This window comes from Periplaneta americana, chromosome 13, assembly GCF_040183065.1.
Source record: "Periplaneta americana isolate PAMFEO1 chromosome 13, P.americana_PAMFEO1_priV1, whole genome shotgun sequence".
NCBI classification, from domain to species: Eukaryota; Metazoa; Arthropoda; class Insecta; order Blattodea; family Blattidae; genus Periplaneta; species Periplaneta americana.
In genome coordinates, this window is record NC_091129.1 from 36,614,405 (window position 1) to 36,639,342 (window position 24,938).

General features: G+C 36.5%; 1 protein-coding gene across 1 annotated transcript in view; it reads right to left on the reverse strand.

The window, feature by feature from the left end:
* Positions 1 to 24,020, reverse strand: part of LOC138711797 (alpha-tocopherol transfer protein-like) — a 77,568-nt gene extending 53,548 nt beyond the window's left edge. Inside the window, exons 1-2 of the mRNA XM_069843030.1 lie at positions 23,966 to 24,020; positions 151 to 308 (exon numbers count right to left, since the gene is read on the reverse strand). Coding sequence (XP_069699131.1) covers positions 151 to 295 — 145 coding nt within the window. The 5' untranslated portion in view covers positions 296 to 308; positions 23,966 to 24,020. The remainder of the gene's footprint in view (positions 1 to 150; positions 309 to 23,965) is intronic.
* Between the last annotated feature and the right edge of the window lie 918 nt (positions 24,021 to 24,938).

Genomic DNA, 24,938 nt, shown 5'->3' on the forward strand with positions numbered 1-24,938 from the left:
GTTTCTGATATTTTACATCACTGTTGCACCTCGTTTAAAGACTAGAAATGTCCGCGCTAACATACCTGACATAACAGAAATAAATAATATATGTAATTGAACAAACATACTGATTAACGTGCAACACATACGTGTATACTTGTTACGTACCCGATTCTTCAGGCAGATGGGGCTCCATGGCTAGCCATTTCTTCAGAGCTTCTACCGATTCTTTCATCCTTTGTTCATTTAGTCCAAATTCTAGCCATATTTTATGTACCACGTCTTTACCCGGGGCTCCAAATTCTTTCACCATTATAATTCGTAGTCTGAAAATGAAAATATATAATCATTAGTTTGTTTAATAAAAAATGTGAAGCATATTTTTAAAATGTTGTTGCTTGAATGTGTGGAAATGATGATTCAAATTGAATTTGTAGCGGTATGTTACGTAAATATTACGCCTTAAGAAAACATTTTGTATCTCCGATGTAACATACATAAATACGAAGCATAACTTTGTAATTCTGGGAGATTTAAATTAAACAACAGAAGTTGACAGGTAGAACAACTTATCCTTTTGAGTCCTGAGGTATTTGTTGGTTTATTTTTAAAGTTAATTTAAAAAAAAAATCACTGACATGAGGAGAAATATTGAAAAAAAATTTTCAGGTTACAGTTAGAGCACAAATGCATGTATATTATACTATATTTAGGGCCTCTGAACATACATCTTATATCATAATCATGTATGAAGTATGGTAGCCTACATCACAGTAAACTCTGAAGACTCAGCAGATTAATTTACGATCCCCTCTCCAGCACTTTGCCCAACGATGTAACCTACCAGTAGATAGACGAACTGCCATTGATTTGCTATTTATTTGGCAGCAGGGAATAATTTCAAAATTAACATGCTCATATTTGAAATTTTTGCAGGTTCCTGTAACTTCAATATGTGAGGCTATATTAAGCATAATCAAAGATTCATGAAAGATTTAGATCATAAGCTATATTTTTCTCAGTAAAAATTAAAAAAATAACAATTACGATAAAGATAATTCAAGATGATTACAAAATTCAGTATTTAAAATATGTACTATTCGTTAAGTTTTTTAATATTTTACTGTATTTCAAAACGCTCAGGTCATCGATGTATGATTATCTCATGTAATATTTAATTAATAAAGATATGTATATGATAATATTCGAGTCATTCATTCATTCATTCATTAATTCATTCACTCATTCGTTCATTCATTCATTCATGCATCCATTCATCCATCCAACCTTGTCTTTCTTATTATCTTTTTACTTTCCTAATCTGCACAGTATGTCGGAAAAATGTTACTTTCTAGGTTTCTCAAAGAATATCCCCCTAAAATTAAGCACCCTGGGTCGACCTGATTGGCGAGTTGGTATAGCACTGGCCTTCTATGCCAAGGTTGCGGGTTCGATCCCGGGCCAGGTCGATGGCATTTAAGTGTGCTTAAATGCGACAGGCTCATGTCAGTAGATTTACTGGCATGTAAAAGAACTCCTGCGGGACAAAATTCCGGCACATTCGGCGACGCTGATATAACCTCTGCAGTTGCGAGTGTTGTTAAATAAAACATAACATTTAACATTTAAGCACTCTGACCCCCACTCCTACTCTTCAGTGTAACTTGGCGCCACAATTAACTCATTCCTCTCAAAACTAAAGACACAACTGTTAGATCTTAAGAATACAAATTTATTGACAATATTACATGCCAATAATTGTTAAATTGCCTCACTTCAGAATTACATTCTTGCATTATAAAGACTACATGTCAAAGCTCTCTTCTTATTTAATGCATCATAAAATGCAATTGTACAACATCTATCAACTACCAAGATATTTCGCTGAAGCCGACGACTCTAGTTAAATTATACTCAGAAGAATAAACAAGTTACAGTATAAAATACAAAGCTGCTGCAGGTTTATTTTTCGAGATAATGCCATTTATTCATCAGTTCCTTTCCTTCCATAACGTCTAAGTCAAAGGAAAATTAATTTAACAAGTTAGAATGAAACTAACAACGTGAGGATTAGAACTGAATTAGTTGTATGGAAGACCTAATTAACACATGCACTTCGAAATACTACTATATTCTGGAATTAGGTTGCACTCATTAAAAAGAAGAGAAGGCAGCTGTCTTTGTGTGTTGAACTATCTGTGAAGGCCCTATATGACGTCATGTGATTTAAATTCGTACTTAACTAAGTTCCGGCTTAACTCACAGATTTGCAGACGTCCGTCACTTCTTGGTTTCCAACTCTCACAGACGTTTTCCCTAGCTGACTGAGTCATACTATGAAATCGGTGGAACATGTTTGCACAGTTTCTCTCAAAATTGAACATACTCTAAGTTTTTATAGTATGTTATTTCAATAAATGTTTAGCTTCTAAGGTCACCTCTAATGAAGATAATGCAATAAAATATCCCTACATTTCTGTGCACTTTTACAAGAAAAATATGACGCAATTTAAAACACTATAGAGGGCATATACAAATCTTTTCGTATACTACACAAGTGCAGTACGACTCCAATTCTGTGAATGGTTGCAAGCGTACTGTGGCTTAGTAAAAAATAATGATACCAGTTCAGTTAAGGCACTGGCAGCGACCATATTATAGACGGTAAGAAATGTCTGTCAAACGGACGTCTTTAAACGTGCAACAAACATTGCAAGTTATTAGTCGAATTGGACACGGCGAAAACTTTAAATGTGTAGCAAGAAATTACAAAATTACTGCTCCCACGCGATTCATAATGTCACTGCTTGCTGGGCTAAAATTTCCACTAAATCTCCAAAGACAAGCTGGAATAAATTACTTACATATGAAGTCGAAAGGGCGACTTCAGAATGAAACCTTATGTAAAATGACCAGTCATTATACTGCAGACACTACTCTAATCAGAGCAGTTTGTAAAATACTATTCATTTTTTCTTTAAGAGCAGAGTAAAATTATAGGAGTTAATTTCTTAGGAACTGTTTCAGTCCTAAAAATATTTCAGCTTATAAAAGAAAAAGAAAAATTTATATTTCATGTATAAAGATGTTATTTGTGTTTAATATTAAAGCAAATTGATGGTGTTGAACAACATCTTCGTATATCAAAAGATTCAATTTTACAGGAGAGCGATGAAACCCTTTAATATCTTGATAAAGAACAAATCTCTGACATAAGAGGATAAGACATAAGAGGAGGACATAATCTCTTCTTGTGAAGTATTTATGCATGCCTTGACTTAAGACGTGTTTTGAGAGGGTTCGGGAAAATTTATTTAATGAGAATTAAGGGGAACCTTATTGTGTTCATTTTCTTTGACATACGAGGTTACTCTTCAAAAGCATAGAAATGTTACATTAAATAACATTGCCTACTTCTATGTGGTACTATCGTCAGTATGGGACTTTTCCTAGTGCGCCTACATCGCTGCAGCCTTGGCGAACAAAAAGAGGTGACCTCTGTATGTGAATGATTTTATACAGAATTGGAGTTGTACTGCAATTTCGCTTAGAGACACATTCGTTGTCGCTCATTACCAAAGCTCGGAACTTGGGGACTTGTGTCTTTGCACGTGACTAAGCGACCGGACTTCAATGTCAACAAACTCCCGCTTCCAGCACGGAGGTACTGTCAGGTCTGCTACAAAGTTGTTTCTGGCTGCAACAATATATTGATAATATTATGGCAGTTTGAAACATGTAATTTCATAGCATATATATAATAAAAATAAACATGAGAAATATATCAAATTTACTGTTCTGCTGTGTACATTTTATTACAGTGTATGACTACCTACATTTGAAGATTTTTCGGTAGTAGACTTAAAATACTGAATTTTTTTACTGTTACTGTTTTCTGTTCGATTTTCAGCAGTTGCTAGTTGATCTCGTATCTGAGAAAGATAAGTATATCCTAAATTTTTCTCGAGAATAGTTTTCAGGTAGTGTGTCACTACTAGGGCAGGTCCCTCTACGTCTCGATCCATGGCTATGAACAGATTTTTCTCCAATTTGAGGGACTACAATGTCTTTCAATGAATTCCGTTTCCAGCCTCTAGTTTGTGTGTGGCACAACTTACAAAATATAAACTCTCCATTCGAAAAAAAATTATGTATCTCCGAATTCTCCACGAAATTCTGTATCTAAGATTAAAAAAAAATGTATTTTCAAACTTCTATAATACCCATTCGAATAACACGTATTTTCTAATTCCTCAAACAGACCGTTTACCTTTAATTCTCTGAATGTCATTGGCTTCGACATAACAGTTTCTTCGTCCGTCTTCCTGTCATTAGTTGTGGCCACTTTCTTAGTACACACGACTGTCCCTGAGCACTTGCAGCGTGAGCTTGTGTACGTTCTACCTGTAACCTTACTCATGCACACGACACAAGTCCCCAAGTTCCGAGCTTTGCTCATTACGTTTAGAAATGAAAAGATGAAGTAGTAATAGTAGGGTTTACAAAGGGCGCGTCAGCTACTATGGCTATTTGCGCCCTTCTCTAAAATTCTTAAGAAAAACAGAGACATGAATAACATAATAGTGCTAAAAGAACTAAAAATTGCTGTCACGGTAAAACGAGGTATACAAATGCAGTATACACAAGGTGATTTGTATAGAATCAGAAAAGTAAGCAATTCTACGACCCTAGGTGACATTTAAAATGAAGAAATAAAATAATAAAACTAAGGCCACCAAAGATAAATTGTGTATCACATTTCAAAACCAATAAAATTTTATATAGAATATTCGGATGCATAAAGTCCGAAAAGTCAACAATGTAAAATCAAATATAAAACAACAAATGTAACCTCCGGATGTAAAGGGTCCGGAGGATAAGTAAAACGGATCAATAAAAAACTAAATCATCTACAGGACACATAAAACGTGGGTAGTGGATCCCCAGATGCAAAGAGTCTAGGGGGCCAACAAAATTTAAATGACGGTGTCGAGACCTGTACTGGATAAAAACTTTAAAACTGCGTTCACACGATTAAAATCGTTTCCAAGAGCGTCACGCAGCGTCGCACCAATCGCATGTTGACGTAGAGCACGGCCGTATTTCCCATAGTGCAATAACACATGTTCCACCGAAATTGGAACATGGCACGTATCACATATCGGAGGAGATTCACCATTTAAAAGATGGCCATGTGTGAAACGGCAGTGGCCAATCCTCAACCGCGTAACTAAAACTTCTTCACGCCGTGACGCTCTTTTAGACGAATCCCACTCCCGAACACTTTCCTTTATCTTACGTAATTTATTCCCTTGTTGTGGAGACCATTCTTCCTCCCATTTTCGCCAAATTAGATGTTTCAGAGTGTCGAAGACGTCTCGCCACCTCTCACGATAATACACCAGTGTATCATTCAATGCTGCGTCCTTGGCTGCAGCATCTACCTCCTCATTTCCTGGAATCCCAACATGGCCCGGGATCCACACTACTTTGACTATGAAAAGATGAAAATAACTGTGATGATGTGGTTGTCGTTCCGCATGTAATGGTGGCCGGGGAGACAAATATGATGAAAAAGAAGAGAGATTTTTGAAGGGCTGGGTGGTTATAAGTCGGTAATGGGCGAAAAGAAGAGCACGAGAACCACCATTGCATCCCCCGGTCATCATATTGGAGGAACCCACCTCGACCGGGTTTATGAAGAAGTGCACTGCTTGGCTTAGAATGGGTCAACCAGAAGAGCAGACATTATAGCCATCGATCGCCGGAATCAAAGAATCCTCATTCTTGACCCCCACTGTCCTTTTTGGGAAAGATGACCAACAAGCCAATAACGACAATGATGAAAATGACCCGTGTACTCCTCACTTCAGTGAGAAATACAAAATTAATATTAATACACTAGAAGCGAAAGGACATCTTTTTGGCGCTAGGGGAACTTCATTTAAGTAAACCATTCTCTTTTCTCTTAAATTTTGTAATGAGGACATTAACAAAATTTGTCTAGTGATATTGAGAGATTCATTATCTCATTTACACAATCACTTGTATAACACTTCGTAATATTATTTACTTCATTTTATTATTCTTCATTGTACTTAGCCTACATCTCATGTTTCTCCGAAATCAAGTTGTAATTTATTTTTAAATTTATCATTGTTTTGGATGATCTCTGCAAATTATATTGTATTTTATTTTTAAGTTAACCTCTGCTTCGTATTCTGGATTCTAGTGGTCAGCCGTAGATGTCAGCCAAATGTCCAAAATTGTGGAATTAGTAGTAGTACAGCGTCTATTTCCTGTGCTGTTCTTTATTATCATATTATACACAACAACAACAACAACCTATCATGCGCTAAATTCATTTCGAAAGACTGCCGTTGATTTCTAAATTGTTAAAAGATAAAATATCTGATAGTTCCACTTAAAATTCAGAAATTCAATTACTATATTATCTGAAATAATCTCTTGTTGCATAATTTGAATTTATTGCCACATTTTTCACTCCTCTACCTTAAGTGTGAGAAATGTTAATCCCTAATTCTCTTGTGTCAAAAAAAATCTGTCTGAATTATCGCGAATTTCGAATTAGTGACATTTTGCTGCAGTTCATCAAGTAAGTTAGCGATTTGTAATCTTAATGTTATGGCAATTATTGGCACGTGATAGCTTATGCTTATTCTTAAGTCTTGGGAGCTTTGCGTTTTTAACCGTAATATCATTAAGAGCTCTTAGGCGCCAGTGATTTAAGTGACACTCAAACAACTTTTTTATATTCTTGCTTGTATTGATTACGAAAGTCTAGTAATAATAAAAAACCGGTAGGGCCTATGGGAAGGTCACTGATCGTGTTTGTGTCAGTTATCGTAACTAGACCTTCTAGACTTACACACATCACGCAGTAAAATTTCAGTCCCACGCATTAATAGACACAATTTTATTACAAGACAATTGTTAACTTATGTTTTAGAACAGGGATGTCGAACAGCGCTCTCAAACTGTGAAACGATTAATACTGTTTCCTACCGTAGCTGAGCTAAAACGACAGTCAGCTCGCTGTAGCAGTGTTCTGTACGCAGTGTGTTTATCAACTCTGGCGGCTGGTATGGATATGGAACGACGATTCAATAGTGAGTGGACAGATAAATATTTATTTATCTTAAAGGACGGAAAGGCACATTGCTTAATATGTAGAAAGGAACTTGGATACCTAACCCATAATAATATTAAAAGGCATTTTAATTCTACACGTCATGGTGATGCTTAAGGATCAGAAAAGTTATCCGGTTTCACTCGTGAAAAGACTGTAGAAGAATTAAAACAAAGATTGAATTCAGAAAACCTTCCATCATCATCGGGTGTTAGTAGAACAAGCTTGTTCGTGCTAGCTACAAAATTTGTGAAATTATTGCAACGGCTTCAAAGCTATTCATTTATTGACGGAGAATTTGTGAAAGGCTGTCTCATAGCTGCTGCAAAAGAGATATTTCCGGAATACGTTAATGATTTTAAATCTATATGTTTGTCTCGTAATATTGTTACAGAGCGCGTATCATAAATGGGAGATAACTTGGAGGAACAATTGTTAGCAAGAATGAAAACTTTTACTTGTTACTCACTAGCTCTTGATAAAAGTACCGACCGGAAAGATACGGCGCAGCTAGCTATAGTATATTCATAAGGAGCGTCGATTCAGATTTCAATGTTCATGGAGATCTTGTAGATGTCATTTCACTAAAGGATCGAACTCGAGGAGAAGATATTTTTGAATCTATAACAAAAACTATGAACAAATTTCAAGTTACGCTAAAAGGAATTCATTTTATGCATCAAAACAGTTTACGTTTTTGAACTTGAAGTTGAACTGCTACAACATATACACACTAAGTTGATATTTTAAATATGATATTAACAACATTATTATTATTATTATTATTATTATTATTATTATTATTATTATTATTCTTACTACTAATTTCAGTTACTAACGAACATTTGTGGAATGACCTAGTAGACAAAACTATCATTATTATCATCATCATCATCATCATCATTATAATTCGCCCTCAGGTAGGCTACATTCTTTATTTATCAGAGTTCAAGTGCAAATCTAAACTGAGTTCCTAATCAATTGGTAATATATATAAAAGTTATCAAAGTACCAGCCGCCGCAGTTTCGCTTTTGTTTACGATCATTCGGCCGGTCTGTCTGCTACCTGTGTTCAACCGTAATCTAATATAATAAATAATGTATGAAATAGAGCGTAATTTCCAAAATGGTCGCAGAATTCAGAGTGGAGGTCGTGGACGGAGCATTTAAATTAACAGTCAGAGCCCGCAGCCTTTTAAAAATGTGACCCTAAATAGCTAATAGACCGGTCGTATGGTCATGAAAATTGGCAGAGGGCATCTTTAGACCAAAAATGAATTTTTAAAGGTAAAAACAAAGAAACGATTTTTTTTACCAAAAATGACAAAACCTCACGTCAATGTATCCTTGGGGACATTATACTGAAATTACTAACTTCTATATTTTTAAAGCTAAATTCACAAAATGTTTATCAGTACTATATCTGGTTGATAATAACACATGTACAAAATTTCGTCTCTCTTTAATAAGTGGTTTGCATTTTATTAATAACTTAATAGAATAATATTGTATTGCTTTATAGAAAAAGTCCCTTGCGTCACAATTTACATTATTTTTAATTGATATTCACTTATATGATTCTTTATATACATTGGAACAAACATTACTATTGGAATTTACTGTACAGCGAATGGGTAAATTACTAGGACATTTTATGGCTATTAATTTTTTATTTTTTATAATAAAAAATTCTAGTAATTTACTGATTAATTTTACAGTAAAACCTTATAGTAAGCTTAGATTCCATGTACGTAAGGATCCATATAAGTGAAAATCACTTAAGAATAATGTCAATTGTAGTGCAAGCGACTTTTTATATAAAGCGGTTCAATATTTTGATAAAATAATTAATAAAATGCAAACCACGTATCATAGGCGGATGCAATTTTGTACACTTGTCACTATTAAACAGATATACCAGTGATCAAAATTTGGTGAATCTAGCTTCGTAGGTATGGTAGTTACTGATTTCACTGCTGTGAACTCTTAAAACTAATGAACTTCGCGAAATTTCAGTATGGTGTCCCCTTATATGCGGAAGCCGGAGAGTTCGCACGAGGAATGTAGTTGCAAATGTTTAGATTTGTTGTTATTTTATTTGAAACATTGTTGTTTTAATTTGTTACTTGTAATTTATTAAGCTCATGCTGCTGTAATACCTACAACTGTGACGTTTATGAAGTAGTGTATTGAACACTTAAATGTATATTTATGCTATTATAATTATTAAATGAAGTTTTTTTACATTAGTATGTTGACTGACAAAAATGTTCTATAATGTAAGAAGGTCCTTTAGACGTTTTTGCCCTACAAATTAAAAATATCTGAGTTTTACTTTAAATATTCCTATCCCTAGAGTGTTGAACAATGGCGGCCGACTCGGTGATTGCGCTACTCTGGTATATCCACGGACTCTGGTCTTCAGCCTCTCTATAGTATCTAACTCGTTGGTTCTACTTCAGTACGAATAGGGATATGCTGAAACGTGTGTATAAGCGCACAGCGGAAGTTGTATCGTGACCACGCAAGTCAAAAATGTGACGGACGTTAGCCGTGAGTTTCATTTCATATGGGCTATTCCATCTCAAATCGACCGAAATATAGAGAAAATTCCCCTTGCAATTTTTAAATACAATGAAACTTTTTCTGTCCGTTGACAACTGTGATACAATGCTTTTTGCAAAGTTTGAGGCATCAGAACTTCATAGTGTTTAAATTTAAAATATTTTAATTTATCGTATTTTCATAAAATTAGCAACTTTAAACTGTTGTGGCTCCGAAACCCTTCCACCCAGTGATCAAAATCATGGTTTATTTTGACCCTGAGAAGTTAAAGTTTATATTGACTTGTAAACAGGTTTTCTTACTTTTATGGAAATGGAGAAATTTAGATTTTTCTAATTTTTTTAGAAATTTAGATTGTCCACGAAAAAATATTTTTAAAATATATGGTTAGATTCCGCATTGAAAGTACAAATAAACACATATTTTTTACTGGTGCACCGTTGATAAGAAAGTATTGAAAATATGAAATAAAGAAAATAAATAGTACGCGCGTGAACTAACCAGTTGACTGTGAGGCGGGAGCTAGCCTAGGCAAGCAAGGCCAGAAGACATAAACACGTGATGTTTCGTCTAGTAGCGCGTAGCTGGACTAACTTTATCACAAGTTTTCATAAACACAGGAGTAAAATGACGCCCAATGCTCGCTCATCTTCATCTGTCAGCCAGTTCGTGCGGTACTGCGCCGTTCAAGTCTAAGCGTGTGAATATAATTTATTTAATACCCTCGAAACTTATTGCCGAGCCACTAAGCAAACAATGTCGAATCCCTGTTAATAATGCAAGGTTTTTTTCTAAATATTTTTTACATTTTTACAAATGGGCAAAAAGCCTAAAAGTAAGTAAAATCAGATTATCTGTCTCTCTGTATACAATAAAAATAAGGATTACTTGTTAACATAATCTACCAAATGTCAGCTTCAAAATGAGCTCCCGTTCAATGTTCTGCAGTAAACGGTTCCAGAGTTCTGAGCGCTGAAAGAGGCTTGTTTTTATAAAATACGCTAAATTTGTCGCTCAATAATACGAAAACCGTTTGACTTTCGATAGTATATATTTGAAAATGCACTCTCCTCAGCACTTTGTACAGGGACATCATTTTATTTTTACTTCAATTTTTATTGTACCTGAGTTTTTGAATGTACTTCATTCCCACCCCTTCAACCGTCTTCCACACAGATCCAAGACCGCATATACACTCATAGTAGCCACAGGACGTTCCAAAAATATGTTCGCATTTTCCAGTGACGAAAGAGCTTTCAATATTGAATCATTTTCGCACAGGTACTGTCGTCCATTTGCCTACGTCGTATCCCGGTTTCCCCAACCAGCTTTTATTCGCCAGCTAGTGGCTGGGCTGTCTTAGCTCTTTTCTGAGAACATTAATTTCTGTTAGGAATTGGACGTTTACGTAATATTATACAACTGTTTAAAATAACTTAAATAAAAACGCCTCGTTAAGTAATTAACTCTCACGTGATTTCCCTCCTTTTTACGACCCTACGACATGACCACTTGGAAGGATAGTAGATAGTATGTCTGAGTAATTTTCTTTTTTCTGGCAGAAGTGAAGATTGAATTTACAGTACGTAAGGTACTCTTTTATAGAGTAGGTACAGAATTATTTCAACATGAGTTACTAGTACGAAGAACTGGTTTTTTTATTTTTTATTTGATTATTTAACGACGCTGTATCAACTACGAGGTTATTTAGCGTCGATGGAATTGGTGATAGCGAGATGATATTTGGCGAGATGAGGCCGAGGATTACGAAGAACTGGGAATTGGAATTAAGTACAATATGCTATAGTGCGATAATATGCACATTAGAACTGAAGCCTGTATCGAAATGTGTTTAAATATCCACATTGTGATTATTTTTCAATTTAACTTCATTCTCTATATTGTACGCTAATGTGTTGTAGATAGTATAATATGCACTGCATAATGAATACGTCCACATGGACAGCTCAGTTCGTGAGTAAAAGCACTCATTGTTAATACTGTACTGTAGTTTGATTAAACAAAAACCTAATGAAAATGATTAAACTCAAAAGCGCAATATTTCCTACTTTACGTAAATGGATGAACTACTTTTCTTCCCTCCTATACCTAGTAAAGTGATTTGTTTGTATATTACGTCAGTATCAACGAACTCCAGTCGTGGAATGGGATAGCAAACGGCGTTGATCCAGAGGTATAGGCAAGTTAATATTAAAAATGTTAGTAAAAATAAAATGATGTCCCTGTATAAATAGGGGGAAAATTAGAGTATTAAAAAAATGCGAGGTTTTTTACTGATCGATTTCATATGAAATAGCCCATATAGTGTCTGGTTAAGCTATAACACGGTGCAAAAACATTATAACATCCTTAAAATAAACGCTCATGTGTCCCAAAACGTACCTATGAAATAAAGTGAATGACAAAGTTTTCAATCATATGAAAGAAATTAACACTACTGGCATACTCATTGTTGTTAGTGTAATGTGTCGTGAGTCGATCCCTCACATAGAAGACTTAACTCTGTCCTGGCTTGGTGGAAGAGTGGAAAAGAGAAAAATTCTCTCCGGCACCGTGATTTGAACCCGGGTTTTCAGCTCTACTTGCTGATGCTCTATCCACTAAGCCGGGATTTGAACCCGCGTTTTCAGCTCTACTTGCTCATGCTCTATCCACTAAGCCGCACCGGAATCCCATTCCGATGTCGGATCGAATCCTCTCAGTTTAAGTTCCTCGTCTTGGGTTCACTCTATTGGCCTTCCCTCATGCACTGCGTCATAGATGTATGACAGTGGCACAATGTTCACATATGTGCAGAGGTGCACTCGTTATGAGTGAATAAGTGGCCGGGATCCGACGGAATAAGCGCCGTCTTAAATCACTAAGTGATTATTTTCCGCATATTATTTATTACGATGTACCAAGGTACATATGATATTTCAATGCAGAAATTCTGCGTCATCATATGATGGAAGAGTGGAACAGAGAAAAATTCTCTCCGGCACCGGGATTTGAACCCGGGTTTTCAGCTCTACGTGCTGATGCTTTATCCACTAAGTCACACCAGATTCCCATCCCGATGTCGGATCTAATCCTCTCAGTTTCAGTTCCACCTCTTGGGTTCCCTCTAGTGGCCTACCCTCATGCACTGCGTCATAGATGTATGACAGTTGGCACAATTCCGGGTATAATTAGTGAAACTGAAAAGAGTGACCAGACAAAATAAATTACAAATTGAAGTAGGTACAAGTAGCTACTGACATTTTTCAGTGAGGCGCCTGAAGCTGTCACCGCTAGACAGCAGTTACAAAAAAAAAAAAAAAAAAAAAAGCGGCAACTCTGTAAGAATATACCATTAGAAAACTTAATAAGAGCATTGATTCACGCTATGTCTCGGACTGTTAAATGATGCAGCGAAGACTAACCCGTGGATATCCGGCATAGAATGTAGTCCCTTACTAAGATCAAATTGTCAACCTGTTGCCGCCTTGAAAATCTCCACTTGCCGACAGATTCGTTGTTCGATACTTATCTATCTTTCAGAGAATTTCTCCATCCAATTATAGGCAACTTGACGAGATAGGAAATAATCGACATACACGGGCAGCATTTCTTTAGAAATATCGTTTTCTCCTTGGGAACTTTTGCCCACAAAAATCCCAAAACGTAGCGCCGCTCAAGAATGCCATACTCCTGCACATGTTCCGCTATTTTGTAACTGCTGCTATTTGTTTCGCTTGTGCCGCTACATCGATCATCTTGACGTAACTGCGATCTAGCGGTGCTAGCTTCAGACTCCTCATCAAAAAATGTAAGACGCTACTTCGATTTGTAGTTCGCCGCTATGGATTAACGTTTAGCACGCATGACCTTGAAACTAGCAGGCCCGAGTTCAAATCTTAGTTGTGATAATTTACCTGGTTGAGGTTTTTTCCCGTGGTTTTTCCTAAACCAATCAAGAGCAAATGCTGGGTAACTTTCGGCGCTGGATCCTGAATTCATCACGCTAATATTATCACTAGAGCTAGTATTTATACGTAGTAAAGTTTAAGAATGTCGCCGAGTATAGTTGAGGCGATGTGATGCCGGTTAAGAAGGTTTTAAGCCTGGTTGACAAGACTCGAAATGCAAGAAAAGTCACAAGGACTAGACAATGCAGCTTTCAAATCCCCCGCTGTTTTGTAAGTGGTAGTTAAGAGGATTAAAGACCCTTAGCGCTAAGTAATGGACGTACAGAATGACATGACATTATTCAAAGTCAAAATCAGCCCTATATTAGGTTCGTTCCAACAAGCGGTTCATGGATCAGTTCATGTACGGTTCCTGTACCATCTTATGCGCATGCGCTAGTTGAGCACCTGCTTTGGGATTGAAATTGGACTGGACGCTGTTGGAACGCTTTCGCGGATCGTTATTTACTAAATCCAGAGATGCTATAACTGTGATCATCTTTGCTAAGAACGGGATGCTTATTATTATCGTTTTGCAGAATTTCGATCATTTTCTATAAAAAGATGACAAAAAATATGGAAGGCAAGAATTCCGTTAATTCAATGTCGTGTACTGGGGACTCTCATCTAAAAATAGTTTTTTTTCTTATTAATGTATTTACGTTATTTATTATACTCTTAAACAAAGCTGCATGTTGAAATTGTAATTGACTATTTCAATACCCAAATAGTTTCCATTCCCTTTCTTTTTGGAGAAAATTTAAATTAAATCTCTAGTTTTATTATTCGTCTGTATTGTCACTTTTCATCTTTAACCTCACAGTCGATCATGTCTTTCTTCAGTATTCAGGAGACGTTGGTGAGCTTATGCGCATGCGCGTCTTACGTACTCTTCCGTACATGCCTCAATCCGCGGACTATTTCTGACCGTTCCGAACCCGTGTCAAAAGCTTGTTGGAACGCCCGACTGCAGTACATGTTTCCGGTTCAGGACTGGTTCGGATTGTGTTGGAACGCTTTTTCTGTACTGCGCATGCTCACGATGGTTACGGACGGTTCCTGACTGCTGTTGGAACGAACCTATTGCATTATGAACTGAACATCATATGGAAGAACCTTACAAAGAGCAATTTAAAACGCATAGAACGAGTGAAGGCAACATTTATTAAAAGAGTCCTATCCATATCAAAATATGCTCCATCACGACTAAGCTACGAAATGTCAAAGGAACCCTTCTATATCGAAGATTTGAGACACCAAGTACTGCCCAGTACGAGAATCTGCTACAAGAACTCCGAACGAAGAGGTCACAAATATGGAGCGACTTCTATACAACAGAGGCCATGCTGTCCGACGAGTGGAAGAGACCGTACTAAGAACTCAGACACACCATCACACGCTTCGCAGTGCATGGTTTTCATTTCAAGATCTGCAAAACGACAGGCTACCATGAGCCCAGTGCAGAGTGCGTGTGTAAATTGTGCGAAGGCGCCTGTGAAAGATACCACGCCCTCTCACGCAGACTAGGAATCGAATCACTAACGAGTTTCTGTAGTGAATAAACATCCATTGAACGAACACACAAAAACGTGCATATTTTGCGCTCTTCTATCCATTATTAGAATGACAAGAATGGCAAGTATAAGGATTGGGGGCATTGCTTGCATATTTATAAACTATATCGGCTAGAAATATTAGCATTTGCTACATACGAACTCTAGCGAAGCATATAGGTAGTTCATTGTATGGTTAAAGGAAATACGATACAGAGCTAAGGGAAACTTAAGGGGACACGCTACTGAGTTTTTGTCAATTTTGGTCAATGTTAAAAGTTATTTTTTTTTTTTTTACTGATGAACTGTATTGACTAGGAACAAACCTATGCACCATTTCATTGTAGGTAGTCTTAGCATCATTTTAAAAGTTTAAGAAACAAATTATCTTTATATGAGACCAAGATATTTGTTTACTAAAATTATAAACACTTTTTTATATTTTAGTTTTTTCCTAGTACATTTTTCAACATAAAATATTGAAAATAATTGTCCACATGTAACTCATCAACATCTATTCGATTTTAAAATTTCAAAAACTTACAATCAAAATTGTGGAGATTAGAAATCTCAGTAGCGTGTTCCTTTAAATCTCGCTCAGTAGTATTTAGTCACGTCGTCACAACTAACATTACGTGGATTACATAAATCTAGTCGCTCAGATAGAAGAGAGAAGGGTGGAAGGAAACCGGAGAAAAATGGCGCCCCAAAATCATACATTCTTAGGTCCCTATTTCTTGTGGTTAACTCTAAATTCGACCATGATTCCTCTGGGTTTATCATGATGTGATATGTAATATTATTTATACGTACCCTTAGCACACATTCGCGTGTCCCTGTAGGTACATAATATGAGTCGGTTAGAGTCATAACTCGTTCAAAAAATGAAAATTTTCACAAATGAGGGAAAACATATTTGTAATACTTGGAGTCCATTTTCTTCACAATAAAGGTTAATAAATGAAAGAGTAATGATTAAAAACTACTATTCAGATTTGTAACCGTTATCCTTCGAAGAGGTGGAAAAATTCAAATATCTTGGAGCAACAGTAACAAATATAAATTACACTCGGGAGGAAATTAAACGAAGAATAAATATGGGAAATGCCTGTTATTATTCGGTTTAGAAGCTTTTGTCATCTAGTCTGCTGTCAAAAAATCTGAAAGTTACAATTTATAAAACAGTTATATTACCGGTTGTTTTGTATGGCTGTGACACTTGGACTCTCACTTTGAGAGAGGAACAGAGATTGAGGGTTTTTGAGAATAAGGTTCTTAGGAAAATATTTGGGGCTAAAAGGGATGAAGTTACAGGAGAATGGAGAAAGTTACACAACGCAGAGCTGAATGCATTATATCGTTCACCTGACATAATTAGGAACATTAAATCCAGACGTTTGAGATGGGCAGGGCATGTAGCACGTATGGGCGAATCCAGAAATGCATATATAGTGTTAGTTGGGAGGCCAGCGGGGAATAGACCTTTGGGGAGGTCTAGACGTAGATGGGAAGATAATATTAAAATTGATTTCAGGGAGGTGGGATATGATGATAGAGACTGGATTAATCTTGCTCAGGATAGGGACCAATGGCGGGCTTAGCCTATGTGGGGGCGGCAATGAACCTCCAGGTTCCTTAAAAGCCAGTAAGTAACTTATTTATACAGGAGTGAAAGTTATTTAGGTTTAAATTATGGATCATACGAGTTTTGACAATGACCTTTGGATCATGAGTGTTCTGGGAGTGCTCCGTTTGGAACATGTCTGTTTAGGAACTGACTAGTTGGGATCATGTGACATTTGACAGTAACAAATTAAAATATTACACAAGAACATTACCTCAGCCATATTTTTAAATTCAATGTAAAAGAATAGGTTTATAATTATTAAATTTTTCTGATGAGTACATTTTACAAAATAATATAGTATAATATAAATTGAGGGGTCCAGCCAGAGAGAAGTCACAAATCTTGGAATAGGGAAATAGATAACAATCTGAGAATTATTTACGGTGGACATTTAAATTCCAGTGGGCTAAGCTATTGCCAAAGTTGTTGCAATTATCACACAACATTCTAGAGACGAGAAAAAACTAAATTTCTTAGTAAAGCGGGTTCTCCCCTTATTTCAGTCGACTCCTCAATTTACAACCTACAAAAGAAATACTGCTTATAAATTTTATCAAAACTCAAACTTTAGTTACTGCGTTTCTTTATATCACAAGATTAATATCTGCTTCCATCAATTCGCACAAATGTTCAGTATTGTCCAAATGATTATTATTCACGGCACCACATACATATAGAACTTGTATATATTATTAAACACTCGGCCCTGCTTAATTTACCAATACATCAGTAGGAGCGAAGCAGAATCAGAAAAGAATATTAACTTTGCTAATTTGGTCTGGTTTCTTTTCTTTATTTCAGGAGCTGCAATATATTTCGCCTTCTCTCTCCAACTGGTAATACGTGCACTTTTATAATATTACGCTTACAAAATGCTTAATTACAGCGGTTAAATTCACTGATATTTATAAAAAATAACAAGACATATGCAAGATACTCATCCACAACCTTATTCTACTCAACAAGTGGAGAAGCGGGAGGGAAATAATGATCGGTGATTGGTCGAGAAGCGCTATGTAACAGAACTCACAAGATCCAGATTCCTCGTCTTGGGTTCACTCTATTGGCCTTCCCTCATGCACTGCGTCATAGATGTATGACAGTGGCACAATGTTCACATATGTGCAGAGGTGCACTCGTTATGAGTGAATAAGTGGCCGGGATCCGACGGAATAAGCGCCGTCTTAAATCACTAAGTGATTATTTTCCGCATATTATTTATTACGATGTACCAAGGTACATATGATATTTCAATGCAGAAATTCTGCGTCATCATATGATGGAAGAGTGGAACAGAGAAAAATTCTCTCCGGCACCGGGATTTGAACCCGGGTTTTCAGCTCTACGTGCTGATGCTTTATCCACTAAGTCACACCAGATTCCCATCCCGATGTCGGATCTAATCCTCTCAGTTTCAGTTCCACCTCTTGGGTTCCCTCTAGTGGCCTACCCTCATGCACTGCGTCATAGATGTATGACAGTTGGCACAATTCCGGGTATAATTAGTGAAACTGAAAAGAGTGACCAGACAAAATAAATTACAAATTGAAGTAGGTACAAGTAGCTACTGACATTTTTCAGTGAGGCGCCTGAAGCTGTCACCGCTAGACAGCAGTTACAAAAAAAAAAAAAAAAAAAAAAAAAAAAAGCGGCAACTCTGTAAGAATATACCATTAGAAAACTTAATAAGAGCATTGATTCACGCTATGTCTCGGACTGTTAAATGATGCAGCGAAGACTAACCCGTGGATATCCGGCATAGAATGTAGTCCCTTACTAAGATCAAATTGTCAACCTGTTGCCGCCTTGAAAATCTCCACTTGCCGACAGATTCGTTGTTCGATACTTATCTATCTTTCAGAGAATTTCTCCATCCAATTATAGGCAACTTGACGAGATAGGAAATAATCGACATACACGGGCAGCATTTCTTTAGAAATATCGTTTTCTCCTTGGGAACTTTTACCCACAAAAATCCCAAAACGTAGCGCCGCTCAAGAATGCCATACTCCTGCACATGTTCCGCTATTTTGTAACTGCTGCTATTTGTTTCGCTTGTGCCGCTACATCGATCATCTTGACGTAACTGCGATCTAGCGGTGCTAGCTTCAGACTCCTCATCAAAAAATGTAAGACGCTACTTCGATTTGTAGTTCGCCGCTATGGATTAACGTTTAGCACGCATGACCTTGAAACTAGCAGGCCCGAGTTCAAATCTTAGTTGTGATAATTTACCTGGTTGAGGTTTTTTCCCGTGGTTTTTCCTAAACCAATCAAGAGCAAATGCTGGGTAACTTTCGGCGCTGGATCCTGAATTCATCACGCTAATATTATCACTAGAGCTAGTATTTATACGTAGTAAAGTTTAAGAATGTCGCCGAGTATAGTTGAGGCGATGTGATGCCGGTTAAGAAGGTTTTAAGCCTGGTTGACAAGACTCGAAATGCAAGAAAAGTCACAAGGACTAGACAATGCAGCTTTCAAATCCCCCGCTGTTTTGTAAGTGGTAGTTAAGAGGATTAAAGACCCTTAGCGCTAAGTAATGGACGTACAGAATGACATGACATTATTCAAAGTCAAAATCAGCCCTATATTAGGTTCGTTCCAACAAGCGGTTCATGGATCAGTTCATGTACGGTTCCTGTACCATCTTATGCGCATGCGCTAGTTGAGCACCTGCTTTGGGATTGAAATTGGACTGGACGCTGTTGGAACGCTTTCGCGGATCGTTATTTACTAAATCCAGAGATGCTATAACTGTGATCATCTTTGCTAAGAACGGGATGCTTATTATTATCGTTTTGCAGAATTTCGATCATTTTCTATAAAAAGATGACAAAAAATATGGAAGGCAAGAATTCCGTTAATTCAATGTCGTGTACTGGGGACTCTCATCTAAAAATAGTTTTTTTTCTTATTAATGTATTTACGTTATTTATTATACTCTTAAACAAAGCTGCATGTTGAAATTGTAATTGACTATTTCAATACCCAAATAGTTTCCATTCCCTTTCTTTTTGGAGAAAATTTAAATTAAATCTCTAGTTTTATTATTCGTCTGTATTGTCACTTTTCATCTTTAACCTCACAGTCGATCATGTCTTTCTTCAGTATTCAGGAGACGTTGGTGAGCTTATGCGCATGCGCGTCTTACGTACTCTTCCGTACATGCCTCAATCCGCGGACTATTTCTGACCGTTCCGAACCCGTGTCAAAAGCTTGTTGGAACGCCCGACTGCAGTACATGTTTCCGGTTCAGGACTGGTTCGGATTGTGTTGGAACGCTTTTTCTGTACTGCGCATGCTCACGATGGTTACGGACGGTTCCTGACTGCTGTTGGAACGAACCTATTGCATTATGAACTGAACATCATATGGAAGAACCTTACAAAGAGCAATTTAAAACGCATAGAACGAGTGAAGGCAACATTTATTAAAAGAGTCCTATCCATATCAAAATATGCTCCATCACGACTAAGCTACGAAATGTCAAAGGAACCCTTCTATATCGAAGATTTGAGACACCAAGTACTGCCCAGTACGAGAATCTGCTACAAGAACTCCGAACGAAGAGGTCACAAATATGGAGCGACTTCTATACAACAGAGGCCATGCTGTCCGACGAGTGGAAGAGACCGTACTAAGAACTCAGACACACCATCACACGCTTCGCAGTGCATGGTTTTCATTTCAAGATCTGCAAAACGACAGGCTACCATGAGCCCAGTGCAGAGTGCGTGTGTAAATTGTGCGAAGGCGCCTGTGAAAGATACCACGCCCTCTCACGCAGACTAGGAATCGAATCACTAACGAGTTTCTGTAGTGAATAAACATCCATTGAACGAACACACAAAAACGTGCATATTTTGCGCTCTTCTATCCATTATTAGAATGACAAGAATGGCAAGTATAAGGATTGGGGGCATTGCTTGCATATTTATAAACTATATCGGCTAGAAATATTAGCATTTGCTACATACGAACTCTAGCGAAGCATATAGGTAGTTCATTGTATGGTTAAAGGAAATACGATACAGAGCTAAGGGAAACTTAAGGGGACACGCTACTGAGTTTTTGTCAATTTTGGTCAATGTTAAAAGTTATTTTTTTTTTTTTTACTGATGAACTGTATTGACTAGGAACAAACCTATGCACCATTTCATTGTAGGTAGTCTTAGCATCATTTTAAAAGTTTAAGAAACAAATTATCTTTATATGAGACCAAGATATTTGTTTACTAAAATTATAAACACTTTTTTATATTTTAGTTTTTTCCTAGTACATTTTTCAACATAAAATATTGAAAATAATTGTCCACATGTAACTCATCAACATCTATTCGATTTTAAAATTTCAAAAACTTACAATCAAAATTGTGGAGATTAGAAATCTCAGTAGCGTGTTCCTTTAAATCTCGCTCAGTAGTATTTAGTCACGTCGTCACAACTAACATTACGTGGATTACATAAATCTAGTCGCTCAGATAGAAGAGAGAAGGGTGGAAGGAAACCGGAGAAAAATGGCGCCCCAAAATCATACATTCTTAGGTCCCTATTTCTTGTGGTTAACTCTAAATTCGACCATGATTCCTCTGGGTTTATCATGATGTGATATGTAATATTATTTATACGTACCCTTAGCACACATTCGCGTGTCCCTGTAGGTACATAATATGAGTCGGTTAGAGTCATAACTCGTTCAAAAAATGAAAATTTTCACAAATGAGGGAAAACATATTTGTAATACTTGGAGTCCATTTTCTTCACAATAAAGGTTAATAAATGAAAGAGTAATGATTAAAAACTACTATTCAGATTTGTAACCGTTATCCTTCGAAGAGGTGGAAAAATTCAAATATCTTGGAGCAACAGTAACAAATATAAATTACACTCGGGAGGAAATTAAACGAAGAATAAATATGGGAAATGCCTGTTATTATTCGGTTTAGAAGCTTTTGTCATCTAGTCTGCTGTCAAAAAATCTGAAAGTTACAATTTATAAAACAGTTATATTACCGGTTGTTTTGTATGGCTGTGACACTTGGACTCTCACTTTGAGAGAGGAACAGAGATTGAGGGTTTTTGAGAATAAGGTTCTTAGGAAAATATTTGGGGCTAAAAGGGATGAAGTTACAGGAGAATGGAGAAAGTTACACAACGCAGAGCTGAATGCATTATATCGTTCACCTGACATAATTAGGAACATTAAATCCAGACGTTTGAGATGGGCAGGGCATGTAGCACGTATGGGCGAATCCAGAAATGCATATATAGTGTTAGTTGGGAGGCCAGCGGGGAATAGACCTTTGGGGAGGTCTAGACGTAGATGGGAAGATAATATTAAAATTGATTTCAGGGAGGTGGGATATGATGATAGAGACTGGATTAATCTTGCTCAGGATAGGGACCAATGGCGGGCTTAGCCTATGTGGGGGCGGCAATGAACCTCCAGGTTCCTTAAAAGCCAGTAAGTAACTTATTTATACAGGAGTGAAAGTTATTTAGGTTTAAATTATGGATCATACGAGTTTTGACAATGACCTTTGGATCATGAGTGTTCTGGGAGTGCTCCGTTTGGAACATGTCTGTTTAGGAACTGACTAGTTGGGATCATGTGACATTTGACAGTAACAAATTAAAATATTACACAAGAACATTACCTCAGCCATATTTTTAAATTCAATGTAAAAGAATAGGTTTATAATTATTAAATTTTTCTGATGAGTACATTTTACAAAATAATATAGTATAATATAAATTGAGGGGTCCAGCCAGAGAGAAGTCACAAATCTTGGAATAGGGAAATAGATAACAATCTGAGAATTATTTACGGTGGACATTTAAATTCCAGTGGGCTAAGCTATTGCCAAAGTTGTTGCAATTATCACACAACATTCTAGAGACGAGAAAAAACTAAATTTCTTAGTAAAGCGGGTTCTCCCCTTATTTCAGTCGACTCCTCAATTTACAACCTACAAAAGAAATACTGCTTATAAATTTTATCAAAACTCAAACTTTAGTTACTGCGTTTCTTTATATCACAAGATTAATATCTGCTTCCATCAATTCGCACAAATGTTCAGTATTGTCCAAATGATTATTATTCACGGCACCACATACATATAGAACTTGTATATATTATTAAACACTCGGCCCTGCTTAATTTACCAATACATCAGTAGGAGCGAAGCAGAATCAGAAAAGAATATTAACTTTGCTAATTTGGTCTGGTTTCTTTTCTTTATTTCAGGAGCTGCAATATATTACGCCTTCTCTCTCCAACTGGTAATACGTGCACTTTTATAATATTACGCTTACAAAATGCTTAATTACAGCGGTTAAATTCACTAATATTTATAAAAAATAACAAGACATATGCAAGATACTCATCCACAACCTTATTCTACTCAACAAGTGGAGAAGCGGGAGGGAAATAATGATCGGTGATTGGTCGAGAAGCGCTATGTAACAGAACTCACAAGATCCAGTGGATCATGGAACTTTTGAAAGAAACCGGGAAATTTGTCGCCCGTTTACACAAGCATCATGTAAGAAATGTGAAAAATTAACCTCTGAATCGTGTTCTACGCAGATAACCGCATGGGAATATAACGGTATCTCAATTTTTCATTTTTTTTTTTTTGAGCATGAGAGTTATGACTCTAACCGACTCATATATCGAAGGTTGAATATCAAAGGAAAATAAAACATTACATTTACCACAGCCTTCACCGTTAACTTCATCAAAGTATAGAAGAATTAAAGGCGACTATTAAAATCTAACTGTTTTGATATTAATGAAATTACTATACATTGTTAAATTATATTGAGTGCATAGCTGTAGCGAAAATAATCTCATTCATTCGCTATTGCTTCTCATTTTCTTTCCTTGCATAAAATAATATATTTATAAATCAAAGGCAAATTACTTTAACAGATCAGAATGAAACTAACAACGTGACGATTAGAGCTATTTTTATAGTGCTACTGTGAAAGACCTAATTAACACATGCACTTCGAAATATCACTATATTCTGAAATTAGGTTACACTCATTAGGAAGAAGAGAAAGTAGCTGTCTTTGTGTGTTGAACTGTCAGAGAAGATCCATATGACATGTGATATAAATTCGTACTTAACCAGTTTCGACTCTGCTCACAGGTTTGTAGACTTCCGTCACTCCGTGCTATCTAGCTCTCACTAACTTGTTCCCTCCCAGATTTCACTCTTGATAGGAATTGAATTGATTGCGTAAAAGAAAAAAAATTAATTGCTTGCCACAGTTTACTAAAAGGTGTCCGAATTGCGTGACGTGACGTTCACAGGTATAAATCTGGGAACAGCATTTTCCTTACAATTTTTTCAGACTTAGGACAGTCAGTTGCAGCTAGAAAACCGTGGGACACAACCACGGAGGTAGGAAAGATCCCCGCTGGTGAGACGGGAGTTATAAGCCTAAGATACTTAACCTAATAATGTATATAAAAACTAGAAGAGGAAGAGGAATGGAACCTAGTACGGCAGGGATGAGACGATATTAGCTCCCAATCATGGTAGAAGAATTCAACCTTGATCAAGAGCGCATAGCGCATCCGCTACAGAGCGTCGTAACGTAGACAACAGGGATGTACATGCATATGCAGCGAATAAAGGCAGCAATTATTAAAATAACTTGCGTTACTAAATTTCTGGCTATGTAATAGGGCTAATTATTCAGTTATTTAGTATACATGTACATATATAAACATATCAAAAAGGGAAGGGTTTTTTAGGAACAAAAAGAGAAATAGGAAAATTTAATTTATGTGAACCATTTTCTTGTTAACAGCAATAATTTATTATGTAAATACTTCACTTCATTGGTTAGGAGAATCTAATAGGTTCTACCTGCTCCAAGTGTGATCTCTAAGTACTTTTGAGTATTTGTTGAAAAAATAATAATGACAGTATTGATTGAAATAGAGTATATTGATTGTGTGATTGTGAAAATGTAGTCCTTACTCTCCAGTCGTGATTATGTAATGAGTTTGCTTAGAGCGATTTGTGAGATGCACGTAATACGAAAAAACAAATTGATTAAATTAAGATATTGAGAGCCATCGTAATTTTTGGG